The sequence below is a fragment of the Lonchura striata genome, chromosome 6, assembly GCF_050655825.1.
Source record: "Lonchura striata isolate lonStrDom1 chromosome 6, ASM5065582v1, whole genome shotgun sequence".
Classification (NCBI taxonomy): Eukaryota; Metazoa; Chordata; class Aves; order Passeriformes; family Estrildidae; genus Lonchura; species Lonchura striata.
The window spans coordinates 38166088-38189849 of NC_140708.1; the positions used below are offsets into that span (position 1 = coordinate 38166088).

At 40.1% G+C, this 23762-nt stretch overlaps 1 protein-coding gene across 1 annotated transcript; it reads right to left on the minus strand.

Moving 5' to 3' along the window:
- Positions 1 to 13: 13 nt before the first annotated feature.
- DHX32 (DEAH-box helicase 32 (putative)) lies at positions 14 to 23114 on the minus strand. Its single transcript, XM_085582972.1, has 11 exons — positions 22697 to 23114; positions 20836 to 21020; positions 17424 to 17796; positions 14732 to 14977; positions 12501 to 12600; positions 12225 to 12383; positions 4842 to 5033; positions 3143 to 3298; positions 1965 to 2155; positions 982 to 1163; positions 14 to 267 (listed from the first exon to the last, which is right to left on the minus strand). The coding sequence occupies exons 1-11, from the start codon at positions 22964 to 22966 to the stop codon at positions 75 to 77; spliced, it is 2247 nt and encodes a 748-aa protein (XP_085439098.1). The 5' UTR covers positions 22967 to 23114; the 3' UTR covers positions 14 to 74.
- Positions 23115 to 23762: the final 648 nt, after the last annotated feature.

Here is a 23762-nt window from a genome sequence, read left to right on the forward strand (position 1 = left end):
GTTAAGGTGGGGGTGTGTTTTGGATATGTTGCTTTTATTTATTGTTGTCCAATATGTGGTGGTTCAGTCTACATTCACTGAATAACACATCTCTGCTCAGTGTGAGTTTGGGGAAATTCCTCATTTTCTTCGCTGTCACTGACAGTTTTCTGTTCCTCCTTTGTGGCTGAAACAGGTGCCAAGTGATTGATCACTTCCTGCAGAATATCCTTGCTTTCACTTGGAGGAAGATTACTGAAATAATACTGAGGTACCAGCTCTGCAAATCTGGGGAGGAAATCACACAAAACATTATTAATTTTTAATTGATTTTTGAAATACTCGAATAATTATTTCCAGACATATCTAAAAAAATCTACGAAGTTGATATTTCAACCCAAAACTCTCCAAGAATACAAGATTCTCTGCAAGATATAGTAAGAGTTTGTGCTTTTAGGAGCCTGGCAGTGAAAATCCTCAGCCTGCACTTGAGCTGCAATGCAGTTCCCAGTGCTGCAGGTTGCATGAAATAAGAATTTCCCTGCTTTAGAACACAGTGGTTCAATAACATTATGATAAAAGCTCTCCTATAAACATGGGAAATAGAAAAGATGGGAGAGTGAAATGTATAGTCTTTGTGTAAAGATATTTTTGCAGAAGGAAGATTCTGGTCTCTTCCTGAGTCCATAAACAGGCCATGATTCAGCTCGCTGGGTACAGAAAATATGTTAGAAAAGGATTTGTTGGAAAATAGGTTTCAGAGAACAAAGACCTTTCCAGCTGTATTCACATGTGAGTGCACTGCTCTGTTAACTCTGAATTTTTTTCTATATATTTTACCTTGTAAGAAACTTTTGCAGGTCATAATGTGGGCTTTTTTGATTACTGTTACAGTGGCACCTACTGAGAATACAGATCTTCCCTTTTAATTTTTTTTTATCCTCCCAAAGTGATGACTTTGTGGACTGGAGTGAAGGAGGAGCTGCATCACAGTTCACTTACAGATGGGGGGAGATCTCAGAGACAACTCGGATGGAATTGCCCTCAGAGATGCTGAACTCATGGAATAAAACCCACTCTGGAATCCTCCTGGTGCTGTAATAGGATGAGAAGGGGTGGAGCTGGGCCACTTGTTTGTGTGTTAGCATTAAATAGTTCCCTGAGCCATCCACATCACGAGCAACCTAAAAAAAACAACAATGTGGAGAGTTATCCATCATTTAATTGATCAGTGCCTTTTAGATTTAAACCAGAAATTAAACTTCCTTTCAGATACTTTCAACTTCCTAAGTTTGTGTGGGAAATCTTGGGATTGGATACCATGAAATGAGACTTAAAGAAAATGTTGTATTTTGAAAGGAAGCTGCAACAAATAAGTATAATAATCTGAGTTTGGCTGTGAAGGGTCTGTGAAAACATACAAACATGTATTGTTTAGCACATACACTTTTCATAGACTTATAAATCCAATGTGTCAGGCTATGAAATGTGCAGGTGGGAGAGCTCATTTTTGTGTTGAGATGGAGCATAGGGATGTGAAGGAAAGCCTGGGGACTCAAGTGGGAATAAATCAATCTAGTTTACATTTACAATTACAGTTAGAGTGCCTTCCTGAAATGAGGCAAGCTGTCTCTTATGCACACCTAAATATATCCAAGTCACTTCTCTATTTTCAGGCAATTTTCACCTTCAAAAAGGAGATAATTCCTGAGAGAATATTGGAATTTCAAGAGGTTTTTTAAGGTGTAAGAGTTCTTTGAGGGAAGGGCATATTGGCAGTTTTTTATTGCTGTGGAGACTCTGAACTCCAAGCAGTGAGAGATGAACCCCAGAGAAAAGACTGAAAGGGGAGGAATTGTTTGATACATTGGGAAAAAAAGGCTTTTATGGTAATCAAGAGATTTCACTAATGAACCTAAGCTTTCTGAAAGCATTCTACATAATTTAACAGTGCAAGAAGATGAAACCACAGTGTTTTTCCTTACATGCATGAAGTAACCAGATAAAAGAGCTTTCTTAATGCTTAGCAGATTTGCTTCTGATGCAAAGTCTGGTTCTGAGATGGGAAGTTCGATGCGTTTCATGATCTCCACCAGCTCGGCTCTGATCATCTCTGCCATGCTCAGAGCTGAGCAGCTCAGGAAATAATCACGGCACCATTTCTCACTGCTGAAGTCTGTGGGGGAAAAAACAATGTTTTGGCTTAAAGCAGGATCTCACTGATGCGTGCAATCCACAGAGGTGCTGCCTCAACACCTTTTGTTCATCCTAAACTTGGATTTTGTGCTTCTACAGGAGGAGCCATCATTCTGGTTTTGCACGGTGTCACTTCAAAGGACAGTTGGAACAGTGGTCATGGATTCCTGTTGGGTAAGAGATGCTGTCCTAGGATGTTTTTAATTAATTAATAAATTAATATTCATCAGCAATATCTACTCATTTAGTGTGGCAAGCACATTTCTCTCCCTCTCAGGATTTTTCATAGAGGAGCACAGAGAGAAATGAAAGAGAAAACAATTTCTATTTCTGCTCCTTGTTTTTCCCATGTGGAATGGGTTTGGAGAATTGTTTCCTTGGGGTGATGCTTGGTTGGATTCTGGTGAGGATTGTTTGAGCCTGATGGCCAATCCAATCCAATCCAACCCAACCCAATCCAATCCAATCCAATCCAATCCAATCCAATCCAACCCAATCCAATCCAACCCAACCCAACCCAATCCAACCCAATCCAATCCAATACAATCCGGTCCAGTCCAACCCAACCCAATCCAACCCAACCCAACCCAACCTAAATCCAATCCAACCCAACCCAACCCAATCCAATCCAACCCAACCCAACCTAAATCCAATCCAATCCACCTGTGGCTGTACTCTCGAGAGAGGGTCGCAAGTTGGGTTAGAGTCAGAGAAAGTAGTATGTAGTTTTAGTATCCTCCTTTTATACAGTATATTGATGTATTTTAACATAGTTATAATAAAGAAATCATTCAGCCTTCTGAATTGAGTCAGACATCCTAATTTCTTCCCATTGGGTTTGCCTGCATTTACAATACCCAATAGGTTTCTCCCATAGGTATCAGCCATTCTAGAAAGAATCACCAGATTTTTTGGGTTTGTTCTTTTTCCAAACTGGTCCCAGTGTGCTTGATTTTGGCTCGGGCACACTTGCCTGGGTGTGTGGGGCTGGCAGTGGCTGCCTTGAAGGCGTTGAAGACGTTGATGAGGGTGAAGTGATCTCCTGCAGGGTGGGAGAAGCGGCGCCAGCGGCTCCGAGCGATCTCCTCTGTGCCAGGAGGGGCGTGCAGGAAGCAGCTGGGAGCTGAGGAGAAAACCAGGCCAGTGCTGAAAACACAGAGGGCATGCACAAAACCCCGCTGGTATTTTTGGGTTTTTCCTTCCTCGGTTGCCTTTAACCCCTAGTACTGGATTGGTGCTGAAGAACTGAACCTGCTGCATTCACTAAGGGTTTATTCCTGTGGGTGTCTTTCCAGTCTTGTTTTGTGGGAATCAGAAAAACAGAAACTCCCACAGACACAGATCTCAGAAACACAGAAAAACAGAAAATCAGAAAAACAGAAGCTCACACAGACATTGATCTGCAGCCTTGGAAGAAGCTTGGATTGATGTAAAAATACACAGATATCAAGCAGAAAACCCCTAAACTCATATTTCTATAGTTGTAAGCAAGAATATGCCTTAAGTAAGTGAGAAACTGTGTGGGTGAGATGGTGAAGGGTTTCTAATGTTAGGGTGGGGTTGTATGGAACAAGCTGAGAGTTTAGAAGTTTTTACAGAAGCAGATGTGTGCTGTGAGTTAGAAGCCCACTGGACAAAAGTATCCACAGTGCAGCAGAAGTGAGTAAAGGTGATGGGTTAGAAAAGCAAAATAAACCCTGTGGCAGCTGTCATTGGGTTAGAAAGTTCTGCACTGCCTTGTAACCAAGAACCTGTGACTGCTCTTGAGCTGTGGCCGAATGCCTGCTCCTCTAAAATCTGAGACTGATGTTTATCTGAGCAATAAATCATTCTTAGCCTGGAAATTTCTAGTGGTGACAATGATATTGTTTAGTTAATGTGTGTTGCAAAAACAAAAGAGCAGCTTTCTCCCAGGCTGATGCCAAAAAGAGCTTCCTAATGTCACAACCTAATTCAGCTAGAATCCAACAAATGGTTTCTTTATTATAAAAAGACATATTTTGATTTAATGCCTTCATTTACCTCTCTATGTTGAAATTTCTGCTTTCCAGTGCATTTTACTTTTGTGTCTTTTGAGGTGATTGAGCTTTTCTAAAATTGAATTGTGCCTATGCTCAAACATTTACATTTGTTATATGTACTTTATAAAAACTATCACAGGTTAAAAATCAACCCACTTTTGGCATAAAAAGTTGTCCTACAAGGAGAACAACTCATGCAGCTTGATATCCTGTGGTTCATGTGTTTGCTGCCCAAGACTCCAAGGTTATGTCAGTTTTATAAATTATTTGAAGTAGAGAGACAAGATCACAAAGTAATTTTTTGTAGGTAAACAGTTCAATGTCGTTTCATAATTAGAACTTCCCCTATTTTGCTGCACCTATCTGTCACAAATGTAGATAATTATAAGAAAGTTTCATTTTGGTTTCTGACAAAAGGGAGGAAGCCAATGGGCAGCTGAAGCCTGGAAATTGAATTCTCTATGGGAATTCTTTACTTAGCTTTCATTGTGTCCTTACAGTTAAGACTTGAACAGCCAGATATATTCATTTACTTGAAATAAGCAGGATGAGAATAACAAAAATCTGCTTTTTTGAGTAGATTTGGAAGGAGTCTGGATTGGGCAGGTGGCACAAGGGCTGCAGTGAGAGCTGATCCAGGAGTACCTGTGACCATGGCTGCAATGGTGAGCATCTCATCCACACACTCAAATTCACAGGAAGCCAGCAGTGACTTGGACAGCTGAGGATCCAGGGGGAATTCTGACATAATAATCCCAAATTCAGAGAGGTTTCCATCGTTATCCAGCGCTGCCAGATAATCCAGATCTTCCAAAGCCTGCATCAGGCTTTCAGGAGCTAAGGAAGAGGGAAGAGAATTCCAGTTCTTGAGAGTGGCTACACAGGAATGAATGCCTGAATTCTCATTATAATATTTCAGCTGAGGGAAAATGATACTTCTTTTATTTGACAGTGATTAAGAACAAAAAGTAATGGATGAATGGAAGGCTGAGAAAATTCTGGAGGAAGAAAATAAGAGGTAACAATCATAGAGCTGCAAATCACTTTGTTGATGCTTTTAATGTCAGAACAATTTTTGTCAAAAGCCCAGACACAATCCCCAATACCCCTAGACTCTGCCAAAACTGCTTCCATTACTGGAAGTTTTCAGGTGGGTTTTTAATGTTCATTCTTTTTTAAGAGGTGTGGTCATGCTCGAGGGATGCTGAGATACAGAACAGGTTTAGGAAAGAGCTTTTTTAACCAGAAGAGATATTCTGATTTTTATAGAAGTTATAACTGTTATTCTTGCAGGTATTTTGAGTTCTCTTGGTTGCCTTTTTAATTATAATACTTCTTTTACATAGGTTCTCATAATACTAGAAGAAAAATGGGAATGTAGTAAAAGAAGATGTCTCCCTAGCAATTGGCTGTACTTTCTCACTCCACAAAATTCAGTGTTCAGTTTTCCCTTAGTGTGGGTTATAACTTCCTTACAACCTCCATAGGTTGAAGTGAGAACAGTGAGGCAGCAAAAAATAATGAGGGAATATAAGAAAATGTCCTGAGAGGACAGGATTAAACAAATCAACACTTAAAATTAGGACTTGAGCAGGCCTGGAGGAAATCTGATGGTGATAAAAGGAGGTCAAACAAGCCCAGAAGAGCTTTATGTGGTCGAGAGAGGGAACCTCAAGTTGAGGTTGTCAGGCCTACACTCCAAAAAATTGTTGCCAGAGCATGAAAAACTTGGTGGAAATTTGGGAACTCCTGAAGTGTGAAGTTTCTTTAAGGTTCTTTCCTCCCAGCTCTTTTCCAAGGTGGATTTCTATTCCAGGTTATATTGAATATATCTTTCATGGGTAGCTGTTCATTTACATTCACAACTGCTCTCCAAGCACTGCAGCAACTTTCTCCTTACTCCAGCCTAAGGATCTGGTTGATATTTTCTCAGTTTTATGGATAACAAGTTGAATTTGAAGCTGGTGGCAGAAATTCCACTGCAGCAGGACTTGGCCTCATCCCCAGCCCTGGGAAGCTGCACTGGCCATTTGTCAGCTGCTGTCAGCTGGACATTAATGGGGAAAAATCCCCAAATAAAATAACCAGCCCACAAGCACAGCTGCCCACACAGGCAGGGGGTGGATTTGCACTTGGATCTTCATTAGTAAATGACTAGAAATAATTTCTTGCATTCATTAAGAGTGGGAATGTGTATGACATCACCAAGACTAAAACAAAGCAAGGCTGTAATTAGCTGCTAGGTCACATTCAGCCACACTTTGCCCACACATTCTGCAAGAAAATCTTGAGATCAGGTTTGGACTGCATTGGCAGGGAACTGTTTATTGCCATCTCTCTGGAATTAACTACTTATAGTCAAGGAAAAAGTAAAATGGGAAGCAAACAAGCACCTGTTATTTTTAACCTCATTCTGTTGTGTCTGAAGGGGGAAAATAGTTTATTAATTCCCCTTACATGAGCTCTTCCAGAACTTCTCCAGCATCTCAATCTGCTAATGGGACTTTAGTTAAGTTTAAAACACCCAATTTTCAGACAAAGTCTCTCAGGAACCTGCAAATTCCTTTTAAAACTGGACCTGCTTCATTTCAGTCTCAGAGTTCTTCCCTCTGCCTGCACAATTCTATCTAGAGAGGACATTTATTACAAGAAATGTGGGGTTTAGTGGATTAAATGATGAGCCCTTGCAAAAGCTGAAGTGTCTGAGAAGAAAATACTTAGGAGTTTTAAAGAAAGGAGAAGTAGCAGCTGATGATGAATAAGAGTCAGTGACATGAAATAAAAATCAGTGATTGAAAATCAGGGATAGTAAAAGGGTCACTCAGATGTGTAGTAATTACTAGGAGATCATGGAAAGCTATTTTCCAGAATTCAACAAAGTAGTTTGTGCTAGAGCTCACAAAATACATGGTTATATGGCAGCCAATTTCAACCCCTTGATAGCATCAGTAATTTGCATTTTTATGCCCTAGAGTTAGTTGTCTTGAGATTTATAAGCACAAATTACTTCCCTGTCTTGATATGAGTATTCTGGAAAAAAATAGAAAAAAGAAAAAAAAAAAAAGATTCCTGGAGTTTTATTGCTCTAGAAAGGACAAGACAGTAAAGGTGGATTAGAGCAGGTGAAGGAATAGTAAAAAAGCAAAAATAAAAAAGCAGAGTGGGGCTTTTTAGGGTTTCTTGTCATCAGCAGCCACTGCTGCCTTGAGGTGTGAACCACGAGGATTTGTGACTCCACTGCTGCTTTCACAGCAGCAAAGTTCAAAAAACCTCTCAAGATGTGTCCTGTGCTTTCAACAAGAAACTGTCACATCCCTGGAATTTTAAAAGGTATTTCCTAATCTGGCATTTTCTTTCCCTGCTCTGTGTTCTTTGGCTGCTCAAGACTGGGTTGCTCTGGACTCATTTCAGGAAATCTGACCAGTTTTATGTAAATACAGATCATGCTTTTGATCCTTCTTATGCTTAGTAAAGCAAATATATAACAATGTTATTGTTAGCACTGGAATCATTTATCTGAGAGTTTCAAGCTACTTAATTATATTCTTGGTTTCATGTTTCTGTAACTTTGATGTGAACAGAGTAAATTCTGTCTCTAAAGGCAGCTACACCTGAAGTCTTCAGCACCACATCCCATATGGCTGAAATGCAAGTGCTCAGGGTGTGAGCAGATAAATTCAAAAGTATTATTTTTCTTGCATTAGGAGGCAAGTGATTTAGAGATTTGGTCAAAGTTCTGTAATAAATGGATATTAGAGATAGGCATGAAACTTTTGTGATGTTTAATAGTGCATTTAATTGCTCTCTTGTGCTTCTCTGGAGCTCCACAGCTCCTGTGTTCTGGTCTCCTACTCTGCAAATGCTGAGTATGTAAAATACCTTTTGTGATAGATCTTTTCCTTCCAGAGGAATAACTTAAAAAGTTAGAGCTGCCATGGATGTCAGGTGAAGGGATGTTGTCTTTAAGGAGCTGATGCTCTGCCTGGCTCTCCACAGGTTTTGCAGGTTTTGTTGGGCTGGAGAGCAGAAAGAACTGCCCAAATAATTCCTGCAGGGAGGGCAGTCCTGGGGAAGGGTGATTGCTGTTCCTGGTTTCTGACACTGCTCCCTGGACAGCAAACTGCAAAGGTGGAGGAGTCTATGCCAGGTTTTCCTCAAATTATGCAAAGATTTTTCTTCTGCAAGCACAAGTTTCTCTGTGCAGGTTTCCTCCTGATTCTCTTTTCCCCCTTGTACGTTCTGAGTCAGGATTTTTTATGTGTCTGTTTTGCTCTGAAGCCACCATTTTATAATTATTATTTTGAAATGATAGTTGATCATTAAAAATTACTTCCCCAAGCTCATACTTTGCAGTATTTTTATTCCCCTTCATGCTGCTTCATGACTCCTCCACTCTGGCTGGTGATGGTTCCTGCTGTGATTTTCTGCCAGCAGGGACAGCTGGGACAGGGCCTGGCCTGCCCTGTCAGAATATACTGAATAATGTCTGCACACATCAATGAATTGATGAAATCCAGAATTTAATACATCAAAGAATTAACAAGTAAATTTAAGATAATAAATCTGCCCTGAAGTGATCTCTGTTGAGCAGAGCTTACATGGTGCATTGAGTTTCTGTCTTTGACAGTCTCCAGTGAAAATATGCCAACAATTTATTTCTCTGAAACAATTTGAAATTATATAAATTTATACAACTCTTGTTATTCTGGATTTTCTAGAAATATATTCTCCAGGGGGTTGTAAAATCATAGCTCTCAAATGTAATGGTCGTGACCATGGATATACCTTTAATCTCAAAATTGTTTAGGGAAATTCTGAATGAATACAGAATCTGCAAATGCTTTCCCTTTGATCCCACAGGGAAATTTTACATGGCTTCATCTTTCTAATGATTCACTTAGTTTAAATAAGGATTTTCCAGTGATTTACAAAAGTACTCAACATTGCTGCAATCTATGGGCCTGGGCTTCTTTTGTCCCATTATAAACCCCAGCAAAGATCTATCTGATTTACTGATCAAAATGTAAACACATCCCTGTTCTAGGAATCCCCCTAATGCACTTTGGAGCTGCAGTGCCAGGTTCATTTTCCTCTGGCTCACGGATTCCAGAAAAGGGAACGAGCTCTGCTGCATTTGCTGCTCTCCATTATGGCATGAATTAAATGCAGCAGCTGCAAGCCTGACATGTTTGTTGCTTTCATAATGCAGTAATGAGTCAGACCTAATCCAGGCTTTTATTTCTCCTCAAAGAGCAGAAAAAAAAAAAAGAATCCCTTGTGCACATTGTTGCTGAGCAGAAATAAAATGCTTTACTGCTGTATTTTTTATCTCTTATCTGCTGCATGTTCTCCATGTGCAGGAAACAGGTTGGGAAGTACTTCTTGCTATGAATTTCAGTGTCCTTCTGATTTGTTTGTTCATGCCCATGTCTTACTCTGTCATCTCAGTGAAAACCTGACTTGTTTAGGAGAAATTCTCCTAAAACCCCCAAAGCCTCTCTGATTCAGCTGCAAAGACAAGGTGAGAACTGTTGGACAGAAACAGTGCAGAGGGAGCCTGTGGCACGCAGGGGATGCTGAGATGTTTTTACTCCTTTTACTCCAAGGGAACTCAGCTCCAAGGAGTCATGGAAGAGTTAAACCCATGGCAGGGCTTTGGAACTGGGTGATCTTTATTGTCCCTCCCAGCCCAAACCATTCTTGGGATTGTGTGCTTGAAAGCCTGAAATTATGAAGTCAGGGGAAAAAAAAAAAGGCAAGTTCCTTCACTCTCTTACCTCAAAATTCAGGGTTTTCCCTGCCTAGTATTGAAAGTGTATTTGGGTTTATTTTATAAGGAATATTGTGTTGAATTCTGTGAGCTGGTCCAGCACAAGAACTGACTCCCCTGACAAATTTCTCTCTTGGGTGCTGCAGTTTCTTTGAGAGAATTTCACAGCAGGCACTTCAAACTCTGTGCTGTGACTGTGGGAGCTTTGCACTCATCTCTGGAGGAGCCTGTAGGGATCAATCTGTTACTCTGATTTTTAAGATTTTCTAAAACTTCTTTGAGTTCACATTCTGTTAAAAAACTTTCCCACACATTTTCTATAAACAACATGTTGTTTTGCATTCCTTTGTGGGGGTAGAAGAAGTTGATGTACTGGTGGTTTGTCCAATGTCTGGAGAGGTGGCCCATTCACTCCCCAATCCACTGTCACCTTTGGAAAAGTATAAAAGTTGGAGTCAGAAGAATAAACTTTCTTCTTTTTTGCCTTACCACCGTAGTGGCTCGTGTTGTGCTTTCTCGTGTCCTATAGCAACATCAATCCAAGGAGGAAAAAAGTTCAGTGCCTGCTCCAAAGTGGAAAGAAAGCCAGGGTGGGATGTGATGTCCTGGTTAAAGGAAGAGCTGTGCTGGATCATCAAAGCTGTGTCCCAAATGTTTCATTGTGTAAAGCAGGAAGCAGACAAGGAAATTGTGCAGATTTTCTCCTCTCCTTTCAATGTTTGTGGGATTTTTTTTCTTTGTTCAGCCCGTTGCCCACTGTACTTAGTGGACAATCATTTAGTAATTCTAATTCCTAAAACTGCTCAGTACCTGCACCTGACACTCTTGATCTAGGCAGCAAAAGCCTTGTCCTATGTGATGTCCATCCAAGCCAAGCCAATTATTTCACTCCTCAATTACATGTACAATTTCTCACACACCAGGTCAATGCTTTCTTCAGCTGCATTATCCAAAAATACAGCCAAAACTTAGAATTCCTGCGCCTGTAAAACCCTTATGTGCCTCTAGCATTTCATTCTCTCTGAATGCTGTCCCCATTGTCCCTTTAAATCCAAAAATGCCAAATGCTTTCCCTCATATAATTTTACTAATTCTTTCTACAGTTCAACTTTCTTCATATCCAGGAAAAGCATGAATATGTTTTAGCTTTTTTTTTTTTTTTTCAGTAGTAAAATACATTTTAAATTTGAGTAGGAGCAAACTGTGTTCCATACAGATTTCATGGGTTCAGCACAGGAGATAACACTCACAAGGCCAAAATACTGCAATTCCATTGGTTTTGAATCAATTGCCATCAGACTCCTATTTCTTTTAGGCTTATTTCAGCTAAACAGACACACAAGGGAAAAGTAGAATAAATTTTTCTTTAAAATTCCACTTAACTCTGTATTGCAACATCCAACAGTGAGAACTAACACTTTATTATTGATTAATTACATATAGAAGAGGAGAGATCATTCCAATTTTGTGTATGTGCACGAGGAAAGGCAGGATAATATAAGAATTTTTCCTGTTTGCACTGGAAAATTATGAATGAAGCCAGCGATTCCCAAACCAATGAAATCAGGGCTATTTTCCTTACTTTAATGGGTTTCAAAGCAACAGCAGAACCTGCAGTGGCACTTGGGGTTTGTGATAAGCCAGAACAGAGGAAAATATCCTTCTATAGAAAAACCTGAAGTTATGAAGTCAGGGGGGAAAAAAAGGCAACTTCCTTCACTCTCTTACCTCAAAATTCAGGGTTTTCCCTGCCTAGTATTAAAAGTGTATTTGGGTTTATTTTATAAGGAATATTGTCTTTGAGGAACAGCCCATTGTAAATTTGAGGTGGGAGATGCTGGAGGATAAAGAGGAAGCTCATTTCCTCCACACACATCCCCCAGGTAACATCAGTGGTTTATTTGGGTTGTAAACTTTTGATTAAAGGAATATATTTTGTTGGATATCTGTACAATACCTTGTACAACAGGGCACAAATTTTCTTTGTGGCTTACAGGAAAATAATATGTAACCTAGATAAGGAGATACTTGGAATATTGATTTTTTTTTTTAGCATTCCAATTCCATTCAGACACTTTATGGTCTTTTTTTCTAAGTGCTATTGAGCTGAGAATGGATGTAGCATGTAAGTGAGAAAAGCAGGGTGATATTATTAGAAGTCCTCAAATAAAAAAATCCTATGAGCAACAGGGCAAAATTCACCTGGAAAGAACTTCTAAAATAATGATAAAAATATGATAATTGGTGCATCCCCTTACCTGGGCTGCTGATGAAGTCACAGTGAGCAAAGCCTGCTATGTCCATCCTCTTCAGGAACAGCACCAAGCTGGTGAGCTTGGATTCCTGAACTTTAGCTGGAATTTCTGGCTTCATTTCCTTGTATGTAAATTCTTCAGGATACAAGCAGAAGATTTTCCCTGGAAGAGAATCCAGGAAAATTACCTTTTTTTAAAATGCTTCCTCCTCACGTCGCTGCGTTGATCGCATTAATTAATTTGAGCTAATGGATTGAAATGTTGAGCTAATATTTCTACCTGATGGAGACATGCCCAGAATTTGTTTATGCATCTCTGCTTGACTTTGGCTGATAGGCTGGGTTAGAACAGAGTCTGCTCTGATTCTAGGATTGTACACCTTTAAATGAAAGAGATACCAAGCATCAGACAAGTACTCAAGGGCTGCAAAAATATGAATGGTCTGTACTGAATTTCTCTCTAGGTCATTTAACAGAAAGGGTAGGAACAGTTTTCATTTCTTTTTGGTTCAGCAGCTTGGGAAGGAGAGCACTCAGCACCCTGACAAACTGACAGATGTTTTGCAGTCACTCTAAGTGTGCTTTGAGATAAATGTCTTTTTTTTCCTCCTGAAGAAATGTACTTTATTAAAGCAGAAAATGGTATCATCAAGAAAAACATCAGAAAATATTATTTATTTCTTGCAGTGACAGAATCCCAACATTTTCTGATAGCATTTTGCTCCCTAACACCAGATTTTTGTCTTAATACTGAAATTACAGGAGACAAGGGTTGCATTAAATATATGATGCCATGTTTTATATTTTTCTTAATTATGCTTTATTTGGATTAAGGTGAGGAGCTGATTCACTCCCTGCTCTGGCCACAGGCCTGTAGTGTCCAGCAAGACACAAAACTGCCTGGAAAAGGCAGCTCTCTACTCCTGCCATCTGAGTCAACTCTATCTGCTTTAAGTAGAGTTTTCATTAAAAAAAAAAAAATAAATATATATATATATCCTTCAGTGGAGAGCACAGATTTCTTTTCCTGCAAGTGAATTGCTGATTTTGAGTGGGAATTTGAACTGGTGAGGGAGGAATATCACAGGACTAAACCAAATAATTGAATTAAAGGTGAAAATTGCATCACTGATAGCGGTGATTTAATAAACATCAGGACTCTTGGATCTGTTTGTTCCCATTGATTTGTATTTTAAATTCACAAAATTTGTAATTGGTGGAATTGTACTTTGGCCTTCAGGTTTCCATGGCAGTGAAACCCATTTCTGCCATGCAAGAAAATTGCTGTTGTAGGAATAAGTTTAATTGGTCTAATTGAAAATTGCTTTGGCTCTTCTTCCTTGCACACAAAACTGTAATTTTTAAACTTGCCTTGAGACTGAGTTAATTCATAATTCCCAGTTAAAAACCTTTTAAAATGACAGGTTTTTTTGCAATGCAAATGAAAGCTACTGGTTGGTAGTTCACAAGTTTTTCCCTGAAATACTTGCAAGGTCAATCAGGATTAATGATCCCTGTTCCAAAATTTTAGGGACACTTAACTCCAATTTTGGTTATTCCACCTTGTACTATAGAAAGGAAATACATTACAATGTTTCTTTTGCCTGTCACTGGAATTTTTATTTTAACCAGGACAGTTACAAAACCTGTAGTAGTGCAGCTCGCAAGTTCATGTTCCTACACGGTTACTCATCCTTTAGGACATCAGTTGTATAGAAATAAAACAAATGAGAATTTTGAGAATTTTTTTTTTGTTTGTTTGTTTGTTTTGTTTTGTTTTGTTGTTTTTTTTTTTTTGCAGCTGCATTAATCCTTCCCAGGTTGAGAAACAAGAAATGAGGGCAAACTTAGAATAAACTGGAAAAGGTTAAGTATTAATAAGATAAATTAATTAATTTGATTAATTCATCTAATTATTTCTAATGCAATTAGATAAATTGCAGCATTTGGATGGGAGCACATGTCCAGGAGGAGCACAAGCAGCTTGAAAAAATAGAGATTCTGTGTGAGCAATTAGTAAGTCATTAAATAAGGGATGAGAATAATCTCCTAAACCAGGAGATCTCCCAATAGGTGCCTAAGAAGTGATTTTATTTTGCTTTATGCATAAAATACTGAAGAGACATTCATGACTGATAGGCCAGAACTCAGGTGAAATGCATTTTGCAAACAATCTGTCATGGGTTTGATGCCCAAATAAGTGGTAGTTTCAACTGGAAGCATTCATCTGGCTTTAGAAGCTTCAAAAATCCAATTTCTAATTGAATTTGGGAAGTAATTGTGATTTCTTGCTTGGTTTTCACATGAGATGTCCATGAAAATGATTTCAATTCTATTAATTTTACATGTTAAAAATATCACACAACCTGTGCTGTGAAAGAAGAGAAAACCATGTGATCCTCTGGGGACTATTTGCATTTATCTGAGCTGCACAATTCCCTTTCCCTGCCCTGAAAAATCCCTTTTGCAGAGTTTATTTTGGACAAAGTGCTTCTGGCTCCCTTCACTGACCTTTCTTGTCTCCAGACCAACATCGATGACAAAAGTCACATTTTTAGTCCAGATCAAAGGTTCTCCAGAGCTGGTGGTGAGTAGCACTTTCCTCCTGTATTTTTTGCAGCATTTCTGCCTGTTTTGAATTAGTTTGGGAGCCAGGTCTTGTTTTGTGGGGTACAAAGGGATGGGGATGAGTTCTCCAAGGTCAGGGTTTAAACTGGGTTGTTCCTGTCTGATCATCTGATAAGCTTTTTCAATTTCCTGTAATCAAGAAAAACACATTTTTTCCATATGAAATTGTTATATTCTTAGTCCAACTGCAACATATAAAATGATCAAAATATGCAGGAACCTTCCTACTTTCCCTTAATTATTATATTTGAGAAGATGTAAGTACTATAAAGGTTTGAATTTTTTTCCCCCAATGATTAATAAACTCTCTAAAGATTGAATAAAGTCAATAAAATGTCGTTAACTTGCATTGATGGAAGATCACCTTTAAAATAATCCACAGATCCAGAGATTGGATATGAATTGTAAAAGCTTTTTGTTGTTTTAGTGTTTTGTTGTTGGGGGTTTAATAAGAAATCATTTATGTTCTGCACGATTTTTGGAAAGGCATACAAAAATAATTCATGGGTTTGCTCAGTCTGAAAGGGATTTTTTTAAAAGCACTTTTATTAGCAAAGGTTTTGCAAAATTGAAAACCTAGACTGAGTTTCTCTTTGAGAGTGACATCACATTTCCAGTAGTTATAGGTTGAAAGTGCTCCATAAAAATTGTTATAAAGATACAAGAGTGACACCTAATAGCAAGGCTGGCAGCAGGGCAGCCCATAAATCCTGATGTTCTTGGTTAATTCATATTTTTGTTTAGTTTAAAAGACAGTTGAGTGCTTGAGAACAGTGAACCATTACCACGATGAAACTTTAAATCACAGTTAAACAAGAATTCATGGGATGTTCTGGTTCATAATGAGTGTTCTGTTCATTGTGAGAGTGAAAAAATGAGTGATCTCTTCTTGGCAGGAAAGAAATTCCTATTCTAGTTTTGTGGGGAATTTACGTGTCAAGAAAAACCCTTTTAAGCAGAAATAAAATTTTCTTCCCAGCCTTTTGAAATGGAAAGAGCATGTGTTTTTTCTCTGACATTATCTATTGTATAACAATAATAACACAGAGAATTCATAACTTTTTCATTTGTAAAATTGGTGTCTATAAGGTTTAAAACTGATTATTAACATTATTAAAAGTGTTTCATATCCATCCCCCTTTTAACAGTGAAAAGCAACAAACACTGCCTGGGTAGTTAGTGATAAATTATCTTTCCTTGTGAAAAGTCATTATTTCCTGGTGAGTTTGTTGTTCTAAAGCAGATTTAATGACACACAGTGGAAGATTTGGGATCACTATCAGGAAAATTATAATAATAATCACAAATATTGAAATATTGATTTGATTGTCAGATTACTTTGCCAGCTTCAAAGGACCTGCTAGTGCAGTGAATTTAGGGAATCACTTCTGTCTACAGAGATGCAAAGATGTTACTATTTAGAATGGCCAAGCCTATGCAGATTCCTGGATTTTCTCTCACGCCTCTGGAGTGACATTTTCCTCCTGTTGGTGTGCACACAAATGCTTGGGAAGAAGAATCCAAATGGAAAAATCTCCTTGGGAGGTTTAAGGTAAAGACAGCCCTGTGCTGTAGGACACTGATGGGGGCTGGACCTGTGTCCGTGTGTCCATCCCACACCACAGGGATAACACAAACTGTGGGATGCCCAGTGCCAGGATAGGTTATTCAATCCCTGCCCCTGTGTGCTGCTTTTACAGCTTTTTGCATCACACAAAAGGATGGTGGCCTTTCATTGAACCTACAGAAAACAAATATATTTTCTACACAATATTATGTGCTACATAGATATTTTATGTGTATAAACCAGAGTGTTAATGTATGCAATGACTTCTTTGAAGGGAAACCCTGATATTATAAAACTTGGTGGCACATCTGCTGTCTTAGCTGCTGACAGCAAGGTATTTACAGGTCAGATAAAAAACCACATTTCCTGGTTAAAATGAGAAAGAGAACAGGTTTGATTCCTGGAGAAGCTACCTAGGGCAGAGGCTGGACAGAGTTAAAGGAATAAAGCAGGGATTTGTTAAAAGGTCTGCACAGGACACACTTTGGGCAGTAGAAGAGCCTGGCTGAGGCCAGACCCAAGATGGACAACGAGTCACGAGTTTTCACACTTTTATAAGTTTTGGTCCATTTCCATATTGGGGTTAATGTTGAAATGTTGTTACTTTCAGAATGTCTGACTGGAATGGACAGCCAGGAGTTTAATCAAAGTTTCTTTGTGCAGTGTTATTGCTAAAATATAGGAGACTATATTGATTCTAATTTTAATGCAAATGCCTCAAGATGGACCCCAGGTCAGGAGTTTTCACACTTCTATAAATTTTGGTCCATTTCCATATTGGGGTTAATTGTCCAATTCCAGCTCCAGGTTATGCAGTCCCATCCTCCCAGATTGCTCTCCCCAGTTTGCTGTTTGCACTTTTTGGGTCTGGAAAAGGATTGTTCTGTGTGACTGAGCTGTGAGGAGAGCTTGCCAACCCTTTATATGAAGTTCAGAGTCACGCACAGCGCAGTCCAGAACGCGGAAAACGCGAAAGCTGAAACTCAAGGCGTCAACTCAACAACTTACTCGCTCAGATGGCAGGAAGACGACGATGTCCCCGCTCTCCCTGGAGTGGTGGATCTCCAGGAGCAGCCTGAGGGCGGGCAGGAAGGGGTCCCTGTGGGTGCTGCAGGAGAAGACGGCCGGGGCGCGGTGCCTGCCCCGCACGCGCAGCGTGGGGACGCCGCCGCAGAAGCGCTGCAGGGCGCTGCACATGTGGGGGGCAGTCAGGATCACCAGCCTCAGCTCTGCTCTGGCTGCCAAGACCTCCTTCAGAAGGCCAAGCAGGGCATCTGTGGCCACTGTCCTCTGGTGCACGTCGTCCAAGATGATGACACTGTAGGAGTTCAGGAGCGGCGTGGACATCATTTCCCTCTGGAGCACCTCATCCGTGCAGTACCTGCAACACAGACACACAAAGCTCTACCAAGTTCCTGGGACTATTATTGTAAGAAATTAATTCAGTGTCTTGGGGGCAGCTTGGATCTTTCTATTCCAACATGAAAGATTTGATAAGAACAGGGAGTATTTTTAGTCTCAGTCACTTGTTTAAATCCTTCCTTTAGCATCTACAAACCTGATGTGATTCAATGACACTCAAAGTGTAGAAAGGATGCTCCAGGCAAAAGCAGGAATCCTCCTGCCCTGAAATCATCTGTTCATCTTCCATCACACACCATAAACAATTTCTGAGCTAGGAATGAATCCTTTTGGATGAGGGAAGAAAGGTGCACTTGAGGCAGAGCTAGAACTAAGAGCAATTAATTTACACCATAAAGCCCTCCTCACTTCTATCCCTGCTGCTGACAGGTTTTTTTAAAGGATATTATTTTTTTTGTGTTGCTCAGCAGGACTTGGAATTCTAGAAGCAGGTTTGGATGTGTGAGAGGAAGGGATTCATCTCCCTCTCAACAGGAGCAGCTGCAGGAAGTTCTGCTGCAGGATGAGGTTTAAGGAGTTCTCCACAGACAGAGAAAGGACAGGCAAGAGGAAGAGTGGTGGGAACTGATTTTCAGAAGTGGTGAGTATCCTCTTCTCCACTGGAAACCGGTGGCTGAGAAAAAAGCTTCTGGTCTAGATATGATACTTTGTGCCTCCCATGTTAAGGAACCAGAGAAAATAACTCAAAACTTTCTGGCAGGCTCAAAAGCTGAATCCCTGTGTTACTGCTGTCACCTGTCTGTTCTTGCTACATTAAGTGCATTTCTTATCTCCCAAAAATCCCCCTGATTGTTATTTTCATCTTGTTGCTGAATATACCCTCTTCTAGCCATGTTTTTTGATTGCTTTCAAATTTTGGCTTTACTTTGGGAAAAATGATCACCTGTTCTCTTCTGGTATTGAACATTCCTGTACTGGAAAATAGAGAAAAAAAAAAGTAGGGGAAAAGAAAAAGAGGTTAATGAGGTGCTTAATGAAGTTTTGCTTGGACAGTAACCTTGCCCACTTAAATCTCTGCTATGATTTACCCCAGAATGCCTCCTTCAAACCTTTTAGTACTTACTGATTAATCACAAAATCTCTGCAGAAGAGAGGAGAGAGCTCATTGCAGTCTAGAACTTCCATGTGAGGGGAGGAGTGGGACAGGCTGTGCTCAGTGGTGGCCGGGACTGAGGGAATGGCTGGAGCTGTGTCAGGGAGGTTTAGGTTGGATTTAGGGAAAGGTTCTTCCCCAGAGGGTGCTGAGCACTGCCCGTCATTATTGGACACAAAATGAGTATCCTGAAGCTTGGTAAGTTTAAAAGAGAAAAAAAAAGAGAGTTTTATTTGAACATCTGGTATTGATAGAATTCCAAAGGTGACAGTGGATTGGAGGATGGAATTGCCACCTCTCCAACCACACTGGTCAAACCAGCAATCCATCAATTCTCTCCTCCCATGAAGAAGAATGCAAAACAATAATTATTTACATGAACAGTGTGTGAGAACTCCAGTAGAAATATGTAAATATTATCAGAATGCTAAAGAAGTTTTATGAAAAATTAAAAATTTCAAAAAATTATGAAAGAAAACTTAACACTTTTAAAAATTGAGGTAACACTGCCCAGGCTCCCCAGGGCATGGGCACGGCCCCGAGGCTGCCAGAGCTCCAGGAGTTTGGACAACATTCCCAGGGATGCCCAGGGTAGGATTGTTGGGGTGTCTGTGCAGGGCCAGGGGCTGGATTCAATGATCCCTGTGGGTCCCTGCCCACTCAGTGTTGCCCTGATTTTAAAAAGTGTTAAGTTTTCTTTTGTAGTTATTTTGAAAGTTTTAAAGATTTCATAAAACTTCTTTAGCCTTCTGATAATGTTTACAAATTTGAGAGTCAGAGTTCCTACACAATTTCATGTATAAATAGAATAATTATACACAAGTGAGTGGAATGATTGAGTGTGAGTGGAGAAAAATGACTAATTGATCTTTAGACCAGTGTGGTTGGAGAGGTGGTAATTCCATCCTCCAATCCATGGTCACCTTTAGAATTCTAGAAATATTTATAGAAAATTGTCACTGTCGAGGCAGGACAGGAATGAGAAGACTCTGATCTGGCTGCTGAGAGTAAAACTCCAGTTTATTGAAAATACCCTGCTCTTTTATACAGAGCTTATGAGGACCAACTCCATTGGTCCTGAAGTGAAAACAACGCACAGCATTGGTGCAGAGTGCTTGATGCACAGTGATAGAACTTCACTATAAACAATGTGAATAACAAGAGAGATAAAGAATTATTTACATTCTTTTCCAACTCTTTCCCAGGCTTCTGCCTGGATAGAAACTCTCCGTTTCTCTCTTTGACTGAATCTGAGACCCACAGAAAAGATATATTATAAATATGACGCTTTTAATATGTTTTTATAATTTTTTTAAAATATTATATTGATGTTTAAATAAAACTGAGTCTTCTTCTCTTTTGAACTTATTAAGCTCCTGGTAGGATTTTTCTTGTTGACAAGAATGCTAGAAATACTGAGGAGGCTAGACTTGTGGTGGACTCCTCTCAGTTCTCCAGGGGAAAGACCAAGTTGTCCTTTCCAAGGTACTGGGCCCCGAATCTCAGAGCACTATGCTGGATATTGCCCCTGGAGATGTCCAGGATTTCTCTGGATGTGTCTCAGGCTTTTTATCATATTCCTATGCATCCTCATAGTGCTTTGCAGCTTGTGATATCTGACGGACAAAAAAAAGCTGCAATGGGGGTCGGTCTCAGCCCTTTTCTCCTCCATATACTCACAACTGCCCTCGCAACCAAAATTGCTCGTAGGTTCAATATTTGGGCTTTTGCTTATATGGATGATTTGCTCTGCCACCCAAACTCCACCTTGCTACGAGTAGCCACGCTATATGCGCCTGTGTCCGATAGCGACGCACCCAGTGAATTTAAAATATTCTCCAACTTCCCAAAGCGAGTGGAAAGCGCTGGCAGCGCTGTCAGGCGAAGATCTCCGAAGGCACCAACCTCAGGATGGTCTCGGGCGTGCAGCAGCTCTCGAAGGGGACGGCGTAGCCGACCTCGTGGCCCAGGCCGACGTCCAGCTGGTCGGCGGCGCGCAGGGCCAGCGCCACGGCGGCGCGGCGCAGCACCTGCGTGCACACCACGGCCCCGCGCCGCGCCGCGCAGCGCTCCGCGCACCACTGCGGCACCTGCGGAATGCCGCCGCGGCAGAAGATTCATCGTCATCATCATCATCATCATCAAAATAATAACAATGGTTGTAAAAATAATAATGCCATCAGAGTGATGAAGTTTAGAGTTAGGACAATTGCAAGAACTACGGGCGTCCGGATGCTGTCGGACACTAAGTCACGAAAAGCGTGACTTGTGAACAAAGGAATCACCCTTAAACCAATACACTTGTTGCATATTCATACACCTTCATGGTTATGCATCCATTCTATTCTAAACAAGAAACTCTGTCTGTTGTATGTCAGCTGTTCCTTTAATCCTCATGGCATCTTCCAGTCTGAGCAAGGCCTGAAGAAATTAGCTTCTTCTGATAAGAAGCCATAAATTCCTCTCAGGGCTGGCTCAGCAGCAAACTTCCCCCTGCTGGGTCATATCCATGGAAAACATATCCCAGGATTTCAAACTGACAAATGCCACAGCCAGTATCTGTAATTTCAGATTAATTACTCTGCAAACATATAGCTGAAACTGAACTGCTGCAGGAACTCACACAGCAGCTCCTTAATTTGTATATTTACTAACATCAACACTGGAAAATATCCATACGTTGTTATGAGAAATTAAAATTGCATTATAAATATTATTTTAATAGATGTTATCAGGTTTCAAATCCTTCATTTAATTAACATCTAAACCTAGGTGCATCAGCCATATATAATTTATTTCTATATAGTTATATGCACTTCTAGAAATGCTTAAAAACCAACAAACAATGTGCTACATCTTATTAAAGGTTCAATAAATTTTGCCTTGTTAAAGGACAATTCAAAAGCTAACATTTCTTAGCAAGTTGTTTACTATTACACAAGGTTTTTTTGTCTGTAAACTACAGGCAATAACAAGGGGTAAAAACTTGGCACTCCAAAAATTATTTGGATGTGAATAATTTTTATGGGAACATCGGGATTTTCAGGGAGAGGTGTGATGTCTCTAGTTTAAAATGTGATCTCTGGAAGTATCCAGCAGTGAAGTCTGTAGGATATATGAGATGCCATGCAACAGTAATTATCCTGCAGCTCTACCTGCAAGAAATTTTCCTCCTGATCCCAGTCATAAACAACAGTATTTTGGCTGATAGCACTTACTTGAAAATTCTTTTCTACTCACTGTGACAACAGACCTGGGTTGTTATAGATTGTTAAAGCAGAATTTCATAGTCCTGACTGATACTTGGGTACTTACACTCAGCTGAGATCTTGGCTTCAGTGGTTTCTTTTAACATGAGTTTTGTAAAGTAATTTTGTGCTGTTGGAGAAAACATTTGCTCCTGGCTGAAGGGGGGGAAAGAACATTAATTCTCCCTGAGAATCAGCCCTGCTGATTTCAATCCTTCATTCCCTGGGAATGTTTTGTCACTTCATCTTATGACAAATACTCTGTATTTCTTTCCTGATACAGCATTAACCAGAACCAAACCACAAAGAAACTGCAAATTTTTTTGAATGCTTAAAGAAAGTTATTAAAATATTTAATATATTTAAAATCTGTATTTGCATTAATCTTTATTCACCTTCGCTATTTCACTTTCCCTTTCTGGCCTTAATACTTGGTTTACAATAGTTATAGTGACTCTGAAATTCATTAGATGTTCTAAAAATGCATTAAAAAACCCAACCAAGTTGGCTGTACTGACCTGGGAGCTCTTGCCAGTCTTAGCATCTCCTGACACAATCACAATTTGATTATGGAGCAACGTTTCCATGAAAGTACATTTTTCTTTCCATATTGGAAGCTCTTCTCTCTCTTTCATCAGTCTATAATAACGGGAGGAGTAAGGCAAGCCATCAAAAGGATTAAGCTCTAAATCTTCTCCACAGACAAGTATTTCCTCTTCATCCCCGTCGCTGCTGTCGAGTAATTCTGAAAAGCAGTGGTTCTCTGGGGGAAAGGTTAAAAACTCCATTTTTCTTACATATATTATTCCCAGCGAAAGCCCATTAGTGATGGAAGTAGCCCTTTGTGTGCTGATTGATCATTTTGGCCCCTTAAACCTGAGCAAATCCATTTTTCCTCGCCCCAGGATTAGTATTTCACAGCTCTTGGGTTTAAAGGTCCAGGCTCGGTGTCCAGCTGCCTTTGTGGTCTGCTCGTCTCGCTCTGGGTGGTTTAACAGCCCCAGTGAGCCTGGAGAAAATATATTTATATATTTTTGAAAAAAAATAATCACCCAAAAATCTTCCAAATGGCAGCGCTGAAACCAAAAGGAGGAGCTGAGCAGATTTTGCAGCTCGGCGTTGAGTCCCAGTGTTTGCTCTTGCCCAGGCTGGGGGATGATTTGGCAGAGCAGCTGAGCCTGACCTCTGTGGCTGCAGGGGGAGAATCTGGAGCTGTGATTGCAGGGCTGGGAATGTGGGAGCTGATCCCAGCACAAAGGCTGCACCCCTGGGTGCTGCAGGGCTCTGCCTTTGAGCTCCGTGCAGGGCACAGTGGCAAAAACTCTTCTATGCACTCTGTGCATGAGCCCAGAGGACTTGGGAGGCTTTATCAGCTTTTGCTGCAGTTAAAATACACTTAACACATGAAAAAATCCCAGAGTGATGCCAGTTCTATTCCTTCAAGGGCACCAGAAGTGGCCTTGGAAGGAGGTGGAAGAAAAAACATTACTGATGTACAGTAACTCCAACTCGGAGGACTCCAAAGTAGCAAAATTGCTTCCTAATCTGGGCTGAGCTGCACTGTAAGGCAAATATGAAATAACA